Source organism: Heterocephalus glaber, unplaced genomic scaffold (assembly GCF_053883595.1).
Source record: "Heterocephalus glaber isolate CG9 unplaced genomic scaffold, H.glaber_assembly_v1.0 deba00001733, whole genome shotgun sequence".
In the NCBI taxonomy this organism is placed as follows: Eukaryota; Metazoa; Chordata; class Mammalia; order Rodentia; family Bathyergidae; genus Heterocephalus; species Heterocephalus glaber.
Window position 1 is genome coordinate 9,949,264 of NW_028258444.1, and position 17,901 is coordinate 9,967,164.

General features: G+C 38.0%; 1 protein-coding gene across 3 annotated transcripts in view; it reads left to right on the plus strand.

Moving 5' to 3' along the window:
• Positions 1–670: 670 nt before the first annotated feature.
• Positions 671–17,901, plus strand: part of Pdzrn4 (PDZ domain containing ring finger 4) — a 390,589-nt gene continuing 373,358 nt past the window's right edge. The window contains exons 1-3 of one of the 3 annotated variants that reach the window (XM_087199994.1): positions 671–1,633; positions 3,830–3,916; positions 5,851–5,955. In XM_087199994.1, the coding sequence (XP_087056120.1) occupies positions 1,076–1,633; positions 3,830–3,916; positions 5,851–5,955 (750 nt within the window). In that variant the 5' untranslated portion in view covers positions 671–1,075. Of the gene's footprint in view, positions 1,634–1,680; positions 2,433–3,829; positions 3,917–5,850; positions 5,956–17,901 lie in introns of those variants that run through there. The other 2 variants (XM_004874005.3, XM_021251552.2) reach the window with 2 other exon arrangements.

Genomic DNA, 17,901 nt, shown 5'->3' on the forward strand with positions numbered 1-17,901 from the left:
GATAGGTCAGAAGAGAAAGTGGCATTTGAAACATAGCGGTAAATCTTTATCTTATATCTACCTATTTATACAAAATGTGCAGTATAGCATCTAATTTTGAAAAAAGGCTTAAAAGTGATTTAAATATCTAGCATGCCACTGCAGGATTCTCCTGGCTGTTGAGCTTTTCTAATAAAATTTCATCTTTTATACAGAAGGAAGACTCAGAAGGTTCTCATTTGGGCCTTATGATTAACCTTTGCTAATTCTTTGGCTGTAAGGATTTAAAAGACAAAGTCTGGAGCTTTTTATCATGTATTTGAACTGATGTTTTTCACAGCTTTCCAGGAACAATATTGAATTGGCAATGAGGAATCACTAATGACTAATCACAAAGCCTGTTGTAAACATCTGGTAGTTGCTACTTGGGAATTCAGCAGTGATGAACATCCAGGTGTAAGGCCTTTTGCCTTTTTAAAGATCAGACACTGGAAAGAGTTACAAGTCTCACACACGTGTAAATACTGAAGTTTCTCTAGTGTGAGAAACTGTGTTAATAAGGACTAAAAGGTATATTAGATAGTGTGCAATAGGAAGAAAAGGGGCAAAGGGGAAGGGGAAGTGGGAGGGGTAGGGGAAAGGAAAGAAGGGAATGGAATGAATATGAGAAAATGAAAAAATAGAAACAAAGTCTGTGTAGATAGGAAGGGTGGAGGGGTTGAAGGAGGGCAGGGGAATGGGGAAAAAATAAGAACCAGGAGAGATTATGTAAAGGTGCAAATTTCCAATGAAGAAAGTCATATTGCATGCCTTAAATGTACCAATAAAATTAATTAAAATAGTTGCAAAGGAGGCGGGGGACAGCCAGGTGGCTTATATTAGCGTCAATACGGTGGCGCCGTCAGGGGACCCAGCTGGAGCCTGAAAACTTCAAACTGAGATATCACCTCTCGCCCGCCCCCTACCCTCGGAAGAGCAGAGGCTGCTGAGAGTCTGTGCTCCTGGGTGACCCGGGGGGAGGCAGAAGTTGCCGAGCAAAGGAGAAAGCAGACCCCCCCCCCCCCGCTTTTGACTTCCCCTCTTCCCCTTCCCTAACATGGGCTTCGCCCTGAAGCGCTTTGCGGAAGCCGTGGACCCGGCTTTCCAGTGCAAGCTGTGCGGCCAGGTGCTGGAGGAGCCCCTGTGCGCGCCTTGCGGCCACGTCTTCTGCGCCGGCTGCCTGCAGCCCTGGGTGGCGCAGAGGCGCCAGTGCCCCCTGCAGTGCCAGCCTCTGGCGCCGGGCGAGCTGCACCCCGTGCTGCCGCTGCGCAGCCTGGTGCAGAAGCTGCGTGTCCGGTGCGACCACCGCGCCCGCGGCTGCAGCCACACCGGGAGGCTGCGGGAGCTGGCGGCGCACGTGGAGCGCTGCGCCTTCCGCCCCGCCGGCCTCGGTCGCCGACCGGACTGCACCCCACGCCGTGGCCGCTGCGCGGGCGTCAAAGAACCCAAGGCGCTGGGCCTCGCCTGGGGGCGGCGCGAGAAGGCGCTGTTGGCGCAGCTCTGGTCGCTGAGGGGCGAGGTGCAGCTGGCGGCCCGCCGGTACCAGGAGAAGTTCACCCAGTACATGGCTCACGTCCGCAGCCTCGCCAGGGACCCTTGCGGCGGCCCTGGCAGGGTAAGTGCACCCCGAGAGGGTGAGGGCACGATGGGGTGGGGAGGCGGCGTCCTCTACTGCCCTGGCCACTCTCTGTTGCCGCTGTCTCCTGACTGTAGTTCTACCGCGGCTGACAAGGGGCGTCTTTTTCCCGGCTGTGTGAGGGTTGGAAAGAGTTAAACAGATTCGACTCCAACTTTCCCTCAGAGAAGCTGGAATTGGGAAAACTCACTTTCCCATCCGGATTCTCGTTCCCCAGCTTGCATTCTCCGGCTGGCTCCACCTTCTCTGTACGTGTTTTGTACCCTGGGCCGTACCTGGAGCAAATCCGAGGAGCCGAGGCTTTGGCTCTGAATGACTTACTCTCTGCCACACTGCCCCGTCCATCAGCCACCCCGTACTGGGCTCAGGACCGTGAGAGAGAGGACGGAGCAGCACCACCTCGGGGCTTGGGAGATGGAATTTCTTAGACCAGCCCGGTCCCTCACCCTGACCTTCCCCGAATGACCTTTTCTTGCCTCTGGATGTCGGGGTTATTGCTGGTGGTGAGTGTGTGGGTGTGTAAGACTTGCAAGCCTGAAGCTTGTCGGAGAGCAGCCACATCTATCAGCGTCAGACTGGCCCCAGGAGCCCCGGGCAGTAGCTCTCGCCCTTCTTTGTGGAAGCTGCGGGCCCTGAACTGCACTTTTGGGCTGCCTGCTCTCAGACGGAATAAACAAGCTTCTCTGCAGCACCCTATGCAACGAGGCGTGTTTATAGAGCTGTTTCTTCTCCTCTGGAGGACTCTGTGCAGTGTTTGACACTGTTGATCGCTGCCATGGTGAGCAGGGATTTACCAGAACTTGCACTCCATTCAAGGAGCTGTTTTCATTCTTCAGCGCTCCCAGGGGTGGGGGAGCCAACCCCAAAGCCATCCCAGGGTGGGACTGAATGCTGAGTGCTGCCTCCGACCCTGGCACCATGTTTAGACGCCCTAGTAGCTAAAAAAAATAAAAAATAAAAATGAGAGGAGGTAAAATATTTCTACCCTGGTGAAGGAAGCACACAGTGTGCTAAAAGATTGAGATGCCAGGGTTCTTTCTCTGGCCTGTCTTACAAACAAGTCATTTTATAAATGGGAAGACCTGGAGAAAAGCCCAGAAATACGTTCTGCTGTACTGGTACCCTCTTCAAAGTCTTAGGGAAGCAATGGCTGATGGAAAGAAGCAATAGCTACGATGGGGAAGTCCACGCAGCCAGTTCAGCACTGGCTCTGAAAAGTGAGGAACTGCCCATTGTGCGGATTAAGGGTCACAGAGCAGCTACGGGCTCCTCGGAAATGTTCTCCCACTACCAGCAGGGGCTGCTGTGCGCAGTGCCTAGGAGCTGTTCCAGCAGAAGGTGGTGTTAGTAGTAGTTATGCTTACAGAATTTTATCTTTCAGAAGTAACTTCCAAATATCTGATTTCCTAAGATAAGTTACCAGTGACAATAAGTGACCAGAACTCACCCAGCACTATGTTATGTTATATTTAAGTTGGTATTTACTAATCAACAGGTTGTAAATATAATGCCTATTTGCTTAACTATTATTGGAACACCAGGAAAGAAATACAGTGCCTGTACTATGTACCACTTAACCTAGTAGGAATCCTTCTTTTTTTATTCTTCAAGACCTGTGTAAAAGCAAATGGGGATATTATTTAAAACTAGGGTCACTTTGTGGAGCCTAACAGATCCTTCATTACATTAGCAATACAACTATTAGTGTCAAAAGAAATTTGTGACTATCTCAGTATTTTTACAATCCCTTAAGACTGTCTAAAGTGAAAATTTTACATAAAACATCTCTAAGGTCCACAGACAATTAAAATAAAAATAAAGTAAAAATAAAATTTTCTGGCACCAAAAGTAAAAATAAAAATTCCTGCAAGGTTTAACAGAAAACCAATCTGTTTTAAATTAGATGTCAAAATTAGATGCAACAAGTGTAAAATGCAAAGCTATTTGGTTATTTTTGAAACCAGTATTTTTTTCACTCTGACACATAAATTGTTCTCTTCAAATACATACTTTCAAAGTATGTTCCGGAAGAAATTAATCTACAAAAGTCAGCCATCCTTAATTTTAAGATCTTTCCCTTTTCAAATAATGTCAAGTAATTTCTTTATGTAAAAGAACTTATTATGGTATTTATTTTCTTTTATATTTTTTAATCATTTTATCCCTTTTTTCCAGGATGGAGAACAGAACCCATTCACTATTGTGTTAGAACGAGAAAATGACACCTTGGGATTCAACATTATAGGAGGTCGACAAAATCAGGTAACCCCTTTTTTATTCACACTCCACTTATAAAATAATAAAAGGCTGACCTTTCATTTGTGGGTTTTAAGTCAAAAAAGGTTCAGTATTTAAAATTATGCTTATGATCAAATACCAAATTGTTTAATATAAATTTTCCAGTGCCTATCTAGATTTCCTTCTTGAGGGGGGAAAAAACCTGCTGACAAACTTGGCTGTCTGAGCTACATTCTAAAAAGAGTATAGATTTCACATTTTATCACACCATTGGCAAATTTCTTAAACCCATTTCATAGCACAGTAGATCCTTGACTTATGAATTCGATTGATTCCCACGGGCTGGTTGTAACTAAGTCAGTACAGCTGAGGTCTGGATGTTTACCTGAGTACACTCTATAGACAGCAAGAGGCAGATGAATCTTTCATTAACTTAATTAACCCAAGTGGTTCCTATGTTAGACCGGTAGTAACTTGAGGGTCTGCTGTAAAATATACAGGCAATTCCTATTTGGTAATATTAGGTAATTGTTTTGCCTGTTAAACTTCCTGTTAAGTCAGATTATTCAATTTTTAGACATTAACAGATTAGGAAGTTAATAATGCATGTTAAATGAATGAGTAGTTGAAATAAAGCATTACTGTTTTCATAATTATACAGAAATATCCATGTTAAAGAAAATTGATTTGAAATATTTTTGACTTTCCAACTCCTTTATAATGGAATGAATAATGATCCGTATATTAATGCCAGTTATTTTCAAAATGCATTTATAAACTTATACCATATACTGTAATTGCAAAGTTCTTTCATATCCTTCAAGTTCTACATCTACTTAATTTTCAATATAAGTGGAAAAAAGTGGTGAAGTTTGTTCAAAGTCATGTTCCCTGACTTTCCCAGTTTGCTGCCATGGAGTCTTTGCACTTTGCTTGGCACATGTCCTCCAGGGAAACTGAGCGTTGTTGACCATATGCTATGCTTAGGTCAGGGTGGCAGTGACCTCGTTCCTCCTTGCATGTCGTATGCAGACAGGAAATCTAGCAACTAACAACTGCTGTGCTTCTGTTTCCAAGGCTCCCCACTTATGTGAAGATAGAAATCTTTTCATCAAATTATTTTTGTTCCATTTTGCCCAAAGGGTATTTTTACAAAGGCGAATTAGATATTTTACATTTAGATGACATTGGAGATTTTTAAGAGCCTCTTAAAACTCATGTGAAAGGTGGCTAAGGAGAAATAATTTTATTTAACCTGCCATGAAGTAGAATGACGCTTATAGCAATAAAATATATTACTATAGGATGAATATTTTCCCTAAATACATTTTATAATATAATTGGTTTATTGTGATTAGCGGAAGTGTCCTATTTGTAACATGAGGGCTATATGTTTGATGTTTAATCATTAGGCACATTGTACCTAGAAATGTGTAAATATTAGCCTTGAATCCTCGCAGTTTTGACTTGATCTTTTGGGATTTCACAATTGAGCAAGGTCCTGCTCACCTCTGAATAGACCTGCTCGAGCTGCTTCTAAGTTTGTCACACTGATTCTGAAGCTAACTTATATTTTCAAAATTATGACCATATCTAAAACCTATTTCATAGAGGCTGGATATTCTTCCTTTATATGTTTATCACCCTCTTATACCTCACTTTGGAAATGAGACATTGAAAAAAAAAAAAACAAGAGCCAGTTGATCTCACCTGTGCATGCCCTGTCCCTGTAGCTTGTTAAGTGTAATCAAAATGTGAAGCAAACTGATAATCTTGTCAGATGTTGGTCTTGCTCATTGAAGCTGCCATCTTGATTAAAGACTCCTTGATGTTAAAGTAAGTTAAAATTCTGCGCCAAATTCCCAGCTGAGTGTTGCTTGTTTAAGGATGATTGAAAATTTACATTTAGAAAATTGTCCTGTCTCAAAAAGTTTGCTTATGTATTTTCTTTCTTATAGACTAATCAAGAATCATCAACTGAAGGAATTTATGTTTCAAAAATTTTAGAAAATGGACCTGCTGACAAAGTGAATGGACTGGAGCTTCATGATAAAATCATTGTGGTAAGACAATAATAAAACATATGTACCAACTATTGAAGAAATATTTAGATATTTTATATTTCCAAACCTTAAGTTGCTTTATCCTGAGGTCCTTATTAGAATATATGTTTAATATATATTGCTTCTTTCAAGGTAAAATGATCCATGATAATTCTTTATCAGTAATTAGATATTGAGATAAAAGAATAAAACACCTAACATTTCCAAATATGTTAATATCTCTAGTTTAATAAATTATCTCTTCTATGAACTATAAAGACATTTGTGTGAATATTAAGGAATTAATTTTTATAACATTTCAAAAAAGGATGATAAATCTCTTTAAAAATTTTTGATAAGGAAATATCAATTGTTTTTAAGCTTGGATTTGTTGTATACAGAGTTTGCAATTATTTATACTATGTTTAGCTTAATAAGGTTACTTTATCCCTGTCTTTTTTTCCCTCTAATATATGAAAGAAAAAGGAAGCTGCTTTATTGTCCTTTTATTGTGAAAAGTTGGCAGGAATTCATTTGCTCTAGTGTGTGCTGTAGCTGTATTCTATTTGGAAGTGACAAAGTAAACACTGTTACACTAGTGAGACTGGGTGCTAATGAAATTTGCATTACTGCCATGGCCATCTGCCATCTCTCCTTTTGACATTTTATTAACTACTTGTGATAGTGTGATTTGGTGTTTCCAAAAATGATTAGATTACTTTTGTCAACAGAGTTATTTCCAATGTATTAGTAAAAGTATAATGGAAAATAAATGAGTTTGCTTGATTAAATTTTTAAAATTCTATTTATTCTAATTATGTAATCACTAGGATTATCTTTTTGAAGTCAATATAAATTATCTGCTTAGAGGCTGTTTTATTAAACTTTGGGTACTGTTTTAGACTTTTAGTCAACATTTGTTAACAAAGAAGAATTTTAGAAATAATGACTCAGAATAAGAGAAATACAGTGGTGCCAGTAATTTTCTATCTTAAAAAAATGGAACAAACAACTGTTTAGAAATTCACCAATTAGACAATTTAAGATGAGAATGTTGTCTTTGGATGAAAATTGTGTGTGTGTGTGTGTGTGTGTGCTTAAAGAAGACTCTTGTATCAAGATTTTCTGCTTCCAGATGTGTAGCCAAGAAAGTACAGACCTGCTTTCACTGTTTCTATCCACTTTGTCTTGACGTTTGCCTAGTGGAAATATTTATATGCTGCAGTTTCTAAAATTAGAATTTTTCTATTTCTACTCGTGTTTGTGCAGTGTCATTTAAAGGGCAACCCAGTTTAAACAAAAGTTGCTCTTATTCTCTATCTTATCTCTAAAGCAGTTCAGATTTTCCAGTAAAATGGAAAATGAATTTCTACATTTGATACTATTCAAGGGCTGATGGAATTAAATGCATATATTCAATTATGTGTGTATGTAATACAGTATGTATATTCAACTATATATGTATAGGACAAAAACAAGAACTGGAAGTTAAAAATACTGTATTTTAAACTTTTATTAAAACTTAATTTAACTTAATTGCTAATTATTTTAGCTAAGTAACAATATTATGTGTGCTTCATTAATGTTATATTAAAATAGATTTTTCTTTTATGTTGTGACACAACACTTTTGTTAAAAATTTGTTGGTTTGGGGCTAAGGATGTATAGCTCAGGGATAGAGCACTCATTTAATATACATGAGGTCCTGGATTTGATCCTCAACACCAAAAAAACACAAAATATACATAAACTATCATTGATTTTGTTATGGTAAAGAGATCCTTTTATAAAAACTATGGTTGATAAACCAAGTGCATCTACACATTGCTGCAGCACTTTTGTTAATATGTTAGACTAACCTTATTCAAGGCCTGTAAGATAAAGAGCAACAAACTCAATCATGGAAATGCAAATGGTGTTTATAACTAGCTACACTATTAAGGTTCACCTTGATTTGCATTTATTAGCAATTAATGACAGCTTGAAACTTGTCTCAATGATAAACAGTTTTCGATGTATCTTTTATTTTTTTCTTACAGTTCAGAATAAATCAGTGTGACCACATTTACAGTTAGGAATGAAAAAGATTTTGTGCATATTTGTGGAATATTGTCTTTAGCATGAAATATATTAGAAGGAAGATTTCTAGAAATATACTTAGTTGCTTAGTGAGGCTGTCAGCTTTTGGACTGAATACAGGTTTGTATTCAAGCAAGTAGTATGGTTATTTTATTCATGTATGTGTGTGTAGAAGATCCCCATGAACCAGTAAAACTTAGGAATATTTGATGCTTGTCAGTTATTTTAGTTTATCTGTCATTATGATACCAATAAATTTAAACAGTTTATAACTAATTAGGAAGAGATGCATCAATTAGAGATATGCAGAGTTAGGAAAGCAGATTTTAAAATGACTATTTTTTTGTTTTATTCTCGATGATTTGTTAATTTAACAAATTTGATTGATGGCTTTTAAAATTTTAAATGACTATCCACAAATAAATTTACTAACAGTATAAAGAGCACAGATAATTCAAATATTATGGAACTATCCATGTAATTAACTCCTGCAGTCTGATAAATCACTGAATACCTTGAAATAAAAAAATAGATACTGTAAAACTTTATTTAACCATCAAGATACAGTCGAAAGTATTTTATCTACCCAGTTGCTTACAGCAGATATATAGCGGGTTTATAAATTATTCCTTTAAAAATAATGTTCTAAATAATTTATCTAAATAAAAAAGATATGTTAAAGATTTGGTTCTATTGATGGTTAAGGAGATTTTACTAATTGTAATCAAAAGGATTTTAGGAAGTCACAGGGTGAAGCACATCTCATATTTTTCATATTATTCAAGGCAAGTTGACATTTGGAGTCAGTTTCCAGATGCAGCCATGTCGACCAATTCTACCTCTCTCCACACTCTGCTTTTGTGGAAATATTTATGTGTATAGGTTATAAGCAAAATCAGTTGTGCTATTTGAGTTGCAGCATTAGGGATCAAAATATCACCAGAGACTGAAAAGGCCAAAGATGGCGTTGAAAGCATTTTGGAGCATCACAGAAACCAGGAATTCACTAGAGTATACAGATTTAAGCCTCTTTTGTTTGCTGTGTTTCACCCTTCAAGACTCAGGGGGTCCCAGAAGACCCCTTGATCTTATCAAAGGCTTAGGCACAATACTGGAAAAGGGTAGCATCATTTCCACAGTTATCAAGTCCATAGGAGGCCTGTGGGTTATATTGGAAGGAGCTGAGAATCCAAGTCACTGCTACTCGCAGCAAGCCCAGTGTTCCTCTTAATGGTTCCTGTGCTGCCACCAGCAGGCCATGTACCCGTGAACCCAGAGTGGGAGAGAGTGCTGCTCATTTCCACCTCTTCACTTCTCCCTACCCTGCCCACAGCTCCCAGCCAATGTTATGTTACAGGACTGCTAAGGCACTGTGGTCATCGTCTTTCTCTCAACTCTGGGGGCCAGAGAGTGAGAGTAAAGGTCCATGGAGTCGGTGAGATGAACAGTTTGGAACAAACAGCGGAGTTGTTACATATTCCTGTTATTTAGCTTGATGTTTACTGTGATATGCAATCTGAAAGGCATTCATTTTGCCTTGCCACAGCTCCCATGCTGAACAATGACAACATATCACATTCCATAAGGTGCTGAGTTTAGTACTAGAATAAAGAACTTTACAAATCAGGAGCTCAGTTGCCAGACTGCCAACTACACTTTTTTTAGTTCTAAATAGTATACCTTCTACATTCTCTGTCATCACCTGCTGCATGGCTAAAGCCAAAATCTTGGGCAGTTATCATGTTTATTTGGCTAAAGGGTTGTACAGTAGTTTACTGCTGTTGAGGCAGAAAAATTAAATACAGATCCAAGTAGAACACTTAGAAATGTTGACTTGGATCTACAGAGTTCTACCTCTTTGTTTGCCTGATGGTAAGGCACACGTGGCAGAACAGCTGTGCTAATTTGTTCATGCATAAAAAGCATTGGATGCACATTGAGGCGATCCTCTTAAGTGAAATAAATAGGACACACATGTGTAAATACCGAATAGTTTCTCTGGTGTGAGAAACCGAAAGTGTAAATAAGGACTAAAAGGTGTAATAGATAATGTGAAATAGGAAGAAAAGGTGCAAAGGGGAAGGGGAAATGGGAGGGTTAGGGTAAAAGGAAGGGAATGGAATTAATATGAGAAAATGAAAAAATGGAAACAAAGTCTTTGTAAATAGAGAGGGGTGGAGGGGTTGAAGGAGGGGCAGGGGAAGGGGGAAAAATAAGAACCAAGAGAGACTATGTAAAGGTGCAAATCTCCAATGATGAATGTCATTCTATTGTATACCTAAAATGTACCAATAAAATTAATTTTCAAAAAAAGCATTAGTAAGTTTTGTAGTCTGTCAAACTGGTAGACATTTAGGGGTGTTTTTGGACAAATTTTTGTTCAATTTGAATACATCATTGAATATTTCAATAGAGTAATATCCTCATCTGACATTTTTAAGTGTATTTTAATGATTCAAATCGCATAGACTAATTGTCTGAATTAAAATCAAAAAGCAATTATGTTAGAGCAAGTAAAAACCTAATACTGAGATTTGGAATCATATTTTAATGCTACTAAATTGAATGTACTTTTAGCATCATGATACAGTTATCATGTAGTTGTATATTTTAATGAATCTTTAATGAATAAGCTCCAACACAGTGGGAAGAGTGGGTTCTGACATCAGAGACCTGGTTGGAATTTCTGTCCTGCTTGTTCTAATTTGTGTGACCCTGACCAAGCCAGCTGATCTTCATTTTCTACACTACTCATATATTCTGTACATATAAAGTGCCTCACAGGGCAGATTTGGGAACTCACAATTACAAGCCAAATGTACCTTATTTAGCTTGTGCAAGTAGTTTTGTTTCCCAGAGCACAGAGTAGGGGAGAAGACTTATTTGTTTCTATTTCTTCTTGGAAAATCCAAATCACCTGCTGTCAACTTTCAGATCATTGTCATTTCTATGGACACCAGAATTTGCATAAAGGAATGAGGTGTTTTAGCATGTGGATTTTTACATATTGTATCTCTATAATCACTCAAAGGAAAGAAGAACTATGAAGGAACCTTTGTGAGTTATCATCTAATTCAGTCATTCAACAGGTACTTAACATTGACAGTTGGTATTCTCTCTGTTCTGGGGAACAGCACAAAGATCTCTCCTTGCATTAAGTGTCTCAAGGTAGAGCTTTTTCTGCCTATGTGAGGCAAAGCAAGCATTTCCATGAAGTTGCTCTTTCAAGTATTAAGGGTGTAAATGGACATTATTATCTTGCCTAGTACACTGATGTTGAGGGTTTTATTCTACTTTTTGGTCGTGCTAGAAGTAGTTTAATTCATTTTTAGAAATCATGACGTCGGGTCAGTAAAATAGAGCCCATGGGTGTGAGACAGCATTATATTAAATGAGTGTGGGCTTTGAACTTGAGTCTTGGCCTGGAATTCTGTTTCTTGACTATAAATGCAAGTGTCAATATGAGTAGTTGTTTTGGTCTGGGTATGATTTGTTCTCCTAGAGTTCATAGATTGGAAATTTAGCCCCCATTGTGGTAGTATTAAGAGGTCAGGACTTTTAAGAATAGCCTAGTTGAAGGTCACTGAGGACAGCACCTTGGCAAGGCATTAAAGTAGTCCTTATGAGAGCCTGGCAAGTTCTCTTGAGAGCAAGACTGGTCCTCCCCAGGCTTTGGCTTCCTGTCTTACCATATAACCTCTCTTGCACATTTTCTCTCCATTGTGATGCCCTCCACTATGCAGTCCTTGCCAGAGCCAAGCTTATTTTGGTGCCATGCCAATGAACCTCCAAAACTGTGAGCTAAATAAACCTCTTTGTTTTGTGAAGCACCCACCTCAGGTATTTTGTTATAGAGATAGAAAATACAATAGACCTTTAGATTTTTTTGTCAAGGCCTTATTGTTTTTCTTACAAAAATGATTTTCTATATTAATAAATACAATTTTTTATTTCCAAAAGAAATGTGGGAAAGATCTCTTTGCAGTTGAGTTGTAGTGTAAGTGCTGTTATTTCATTAAATATGCACTGTAAGACATGAAATTGAGTTTGATTTTTGAGTGCCACTTTCTAAGAAAGGAATCGTGGCCACCACATGTGATTATCCAGTTTGCTGATTGCAGTCCTGGATTTGGTGTCTGTGTCAGAGGTCTGCTGTGATTTCCATATTTTCATTCTCTCTGCTCATTTTCTGCTAAAACAAACAACAAAAACCCTTATCACAGCATTTTTTACATTATTGAGATTTATTTTAAAATGAAATACAAGGCTGATTTGGGGTGAAATTTTAAAGTGGACATACCTTATTGCTTTTTCTCCTGCTTTAGTCTTTTAATCTCGCTAGCCATCTGGCATCTATTTTCTCATCTTATTTCTTTGCAACACCAGGAAAGAACATCCTTAAATTCCCTTATACCATCTGAACCACAAAAGTGTGTCCCAGCAGAGTAGCTGAGCTTTGAAGATAATGCCCTAACAATTTTTTACCTTTTGTCATTTTTTACCTCAGTCAGCACAGTGATTTCATGAGCAAATGTTCCCTGTACCCAGCCTCTGCCATTTGTAACTCAACTTGCTTATTACTGTCAAGGTTTGTTTCTGTTCTTTGCTTAAGGCTCTCAATTAACATTTCATTGTCATTAGGTTAAAATCTACCCCACCTATCAGGCCAGTGCTCTACAACTGAGCCTTATCCCCAGCCCCTAAAATCTAATTTTTTTTAATTAAACAATGGTACTTCAAAACCTTTACATTTAAAAAGCAATTTCATCGTCAGACTCCTATAGTCACACAAAACTCCTCCTCTTTCCTGTCTTCAGGCCTCTCAGCTCTTATTTTTCTTGTTTCTTGCTAATGTTCTTCCCCAGATCCTTCTCTGGCTGACAAACTACTTAATATCCTTATACCTAACGCTTCATAATCCACCAGGAAGAATTCTCTTGTCTCTGTTGCCAAAGATTTTTATATCTCTCACTTTGATAGCATTTGCTTGTACTATGGTGTGTACTGTTTCTTGTTCTTTCCCCTCACAATTCTATAGATTTCTTAAAAGTGGTTTTAATATTTTGTTGAACTTACTATCTCTCCTTTGTGCTATTGGCATTGAGTCTCGTAAACTCCACTCATTCTGTTAATTCTCTTTGAAGGATGGAATAAATGATTGGGTAATCTTGAGTTTCCAAGATTTTAGGCATTATAGTCCAGATCTAAGGGTTTTTCACTGTCTCTGAAATCTTGCCAAGTAGGTAATCAGTCCCCCAACCCTAGCTTAGCACATCCTATTCTTTTTTGTTGTGTCTTTATTGTCATATCACTCAGAAGTTGAAAGACTTACTGTTTCTCAAGTTTCATGGTCTCTAGAATCTAGTAACAATGGATTGAAGCATTTGTACCTCTCTACACTGTTTCGGCTAGCTTATAAATCAAGAAAGAACCCAAGCCTACACTGCAACCATTCAGATTCTGTTCATGTAAATGTTTGAATTGAATCTGAGGACATGTGCTTGCCCTCACCTTAATGTAGGGCTTTAGCTTTTGAACTTGAGGAATACTGGTAAAGCTGACTGAATTTACATGCTTGTCTGCAAAGCAAATTTGCAGAAAATGGTACTGGGCTGAATATAGAATTGAACAAAACCATGATTAACTGCAGAGGAACCGAAAAGATGAAAAATATTTTCAATGTTTAAGTGGTTTGGTGAAAAGACAGAGTTAGAAGCTTCCTAGAGCACGGAGGATGGCCCCAGAGCTTCTTTAAAGTTCTCATGATTAGAAATGCTTGATTAACAGCCCCAGCTGTGAGGTCAACCAGCCATGAAATATAAGCAACAGCACCCAAAGCTTGTGCTGGGAAGGAAGGTTATGCTTTAAAAAGGTGAAACTTTCACAAAATACATACTGTTGATTTCTACCATATTTCAGTGTTTCTTCAAACAGACAAAAATAGAGACTTTTCTACTCTTTTCTAAAAAATCCTTGCTCTTCCCAGTGCCCTGAGGAAGCATCACAGATGATGAAAGGGAACTGGTATGGGTTGGGTTTATTTAGTGCGTGATCTTTGTAACCCTTTGGATTATTGTGCCCACCTCAGGTCCAGTCACTTTATGGACAGTATTTTCAATCTGCTTCTCCCTTGTTTGTTAAGCAGGTAGCAGTGTTCTTAGGAAGAAATGAATTCCTCCTTTTGTAATCAGTAATTCAGATGCAGTTCATTGCTACCTTCAAATAAATGTCCCAAGGAATAAGCAGTATTCATTATGTGGTTTCAACTATTTTTAACAATTACTGTTGAATGCCCAGAAATACATATTCAATTTATGTGAGCTACTGACTGTACTCACTTTTTAGATAGAAAACAAGTTTTTATTTTTATTGTTTTTCTTAAATTCTTTCATTGATACATTTTAGGTATACACTACATTTACATTTATCATTGGGTGCTTGTACCTGTACATGATGTATCTTGGTTCTTATTTTTTCCCCATTACCTGTGTGCCCTTCATCCCCTCCATCCTTCGCTATTTACAAAGACTTTATTTCCATTTTTTTTTCTTTTCTCATAATTTTTCCTTTCTCTTCTTTCCTTTCCCCTTCCCCTCCCACTTCCGCTACCCCTTTGGACCTTTTCTTCCTATTTCAAATTATCAATTATTTGTTTTAATCATTTTAACCCTTATTTGCACCTTGTTTCTCACACTAGAAAAACTATTTGGTATTTCCACGTGTGTCCTATTTATTTCAGTTAAGAGGGATAGCCTCAATATGCATCCATTTAGCTATAAATGTCTCTAGTTTCTCATTCTTTATGGCTGAGTAGTACTCCATTTTATAAAAAAACACATCTTCTTTATCCAGTTTCCAGCTGATGAGCACTTGGGCTGGTTCCAAGCTTTAGTTTTTACAAACTGTGCCACTATAAACATGTGTACACATATATCATTGTGGTATGATTCTTTTAATTCTTTTGGGAAAATACCCAACAGAAGAATAGTTGGGTCAAGTGGGACCCTAGTCCTAGTTCTTTGAGGTATCTCCATACTGATTTCCACAGTGGTTGCACCAGCCTGCACTCCCACCAAAAATGGAGCAGGGTTCCTCTTTCCCCACAGCCCCACCAGCATTTGTTCTTGGTTGATTTCTTGATAGCAGCCATTCTTTCTGGAGTGAGGTGGAATCTCAGTGTTGTTTTCATCTGCATCTCTCAAATGACCAGTGATGTTGAACATTTTTTCATGTATTTGTTTGCTGCTTTTATTTCTTTGTGTGAGAAATGTCTGTTCATTTCAGATGTCCAGTTTTGAATTGGGTCTTTGAGAAAATAACTTTTTATAATAAAGATTAATATACATTTCATTCATCACTGAAAGAGATGAAAAAATATTTAAGTCTATATTTAAAAATTTAAGGCATTTTATACAAAATTAGGTAATTTGATATTTTACTCACATAATGTATCACATTAAAATTAATTTACTTTATATCATATTTCAGAAAAAAAATAATTAGCAAAAATGTCCTCATTGTATAAAAGGTAGTTTTTACAGTGAAGTTTACCACAAATACAATTCATCAAAGAAATGTGTATGCATTTAAATGAAAATAGCCTTTGTTGCTGGAAATGGAAGGATCTGTTTCTGATTGTACATCCCTCAAAGAGATTATGTTAAAATAGCTGTATATACACAGGCAAACAATAAGCTGTTAATTAGTTAAATAACACTCAATGAATAATTGGCATACAGGAACTATCCAAAAGCCCTACCTGGTCTTAGCTCTTGTGGAAGCAGTAAGAGTACAATAGTACTTGAAAGAGTCTCTATAGGGAAAATAAAAATGCAGCCAGAGATGGATCCAGGCCTTTGGGTATTTAGGAAGAATACTGCACCTGAACACAGCAAGGAGGCAGGGCTTTTATTTTTTTGCCAATTAGCCATTTTGACTGATTTATTATGAAAAAAAGAGCTAAGATTCATTATACATTAAGCATTCTTTAGTTTCATGAGAGAGATTAATTTCACCCTCGTCACTCTAGATTGGTGCTATTCATACTAATTATAGTAGCCTGATTTTACAATTGAGAAAATCGAGGCACAGAGAGACTGAGTACTATAGTTCTGTTTGACATTAAGTTTACCAGACATAAAATTGCTGTATCAGATTTACAAAATGCTTAATGAGTGCTTATTCTTTGTTTCTTATCTGGTTTTTTTTTTCTTTTTTCTTTCTTTTTTTTCATACTGGGGATCAAACTCAGGTCCTTGCACTTGCGCAGCAAGCAGCAAAACCACTGAGTTAAATCCCCGGCCCTGTGTTTCTTATCTTGTCATGAACCTTAATGCACTGTTCATGAATTAGCTATGGTCATTAGTCCCCACTGCTTCTCACAGGGGCACAATAGTCATTTGCAAACAGTCTATTCTATTCTTCTGCCTGTCATCCTTGCATACCTTCTCTGCACGTGGAATAAAATGCCAAGTTCTTCACCTGCTTGCTGAACACCTGTACCCCTTGGCATTCACGTACAGCTCCAACTTTATTTTTAAATTTTTTATCCACTCTCCCCTTGGCTCACTTTGCTTAAGCACATTGGTGTTCTTTCCTTCCAGAATGCACAAGCTCCTTCTCATCTAAGAGATTCCCACAAGAAGACTCTTTTCCTCCTGTTGACCTAGCTAACATTGTCAACTCTTGGCTCGCATGTCACCATTGCCGACAGGCATTCTTTGATGGTCCTATTTAAATTATGTCTCCATGTTATGTTTTTCCAGATATATAATTCTGCTAGCAATATCACAATTTGAAATTATCTATTTATTTTGTAGTAAATTTTTTACAGTAAAATCACAAGTCATAAACATCTAGTGCAGGGAATGATGAGAAAGTGACATCAGCCCTACAGCCCAAACCCTGACCAAGAGACAGCTCGTAGCAAGCGTCCCAAGGAGCTCCCCTTCCTCCCTTGTTCAGTCCTTACCTTCCTGTAAATTTTGCCTATTTTGACCTTCACTTAAATAAAATTACAAAATAGCTATTCCTTGGGATCCAGCCTCTTTAACATTTTAGTTCTGAAATTCACTCACATTATTGCATGTAATTGTAGCTGCTTCATTTTCCTAGTGCTGTAGCATTCCAGAATTTCACTGTGTAGCTACAGCACAATTTGATTATCAGTTGTCAGTGGAATTTCCGATTCTGAGCTGTTACAGTAACAGTGCTCTAAAGATTCTTCTACATGTCTTTTAGTGACCATATGAATGCATTTCTGATGTGTGCATGTGTATGCAGAGTCATGGGATACATATATGTTCAGTTATAGTATCTACTGCCGAACAGATTAAACATCTGTAGCAACTTTCATTTCTGCCAGCAATGTCTTACAATTCCATTTTTTCCCACATACTTGCGAAGATTGGCATTGTGCCATGTGGTAAAATGATGTCTACAGATGTATCTGACATTTCCTCGATGTCTAATGAAGTGAAACAAGTTTTTATATAGTTACTGCCCATTTCAGGGTCCTCTTCGAGGCATGGTGGGCCCAGAAGTCGTACCTTTCTCTGTACCTTCAGTACTTAGCACACTGCCTGGCACATAGTAGGCTCTCAACCATTTGATGAATGAACTGGAATTCAAAGGCTACAAGGACAAAGTGAAACTACCACTGCTCTTAAAACTCTATGCTTGACATAAATAAAGTATGCAATGAATATGTTCTAAATGGATTTTTAAAACTTTCCACATAGGAAGAAAATGTGCACAAGGGAAGGTGCAAAACGGAGGGGTAGGGGAAAAGAAAGAAGGGAATGGAATTAATATGAGAAAAGGAAAAAATGGAAACAAAGTCTTTGTAGATAGGGAGGGGTGGAGGGGTTGAAGGAGGGCAGGGGAAGG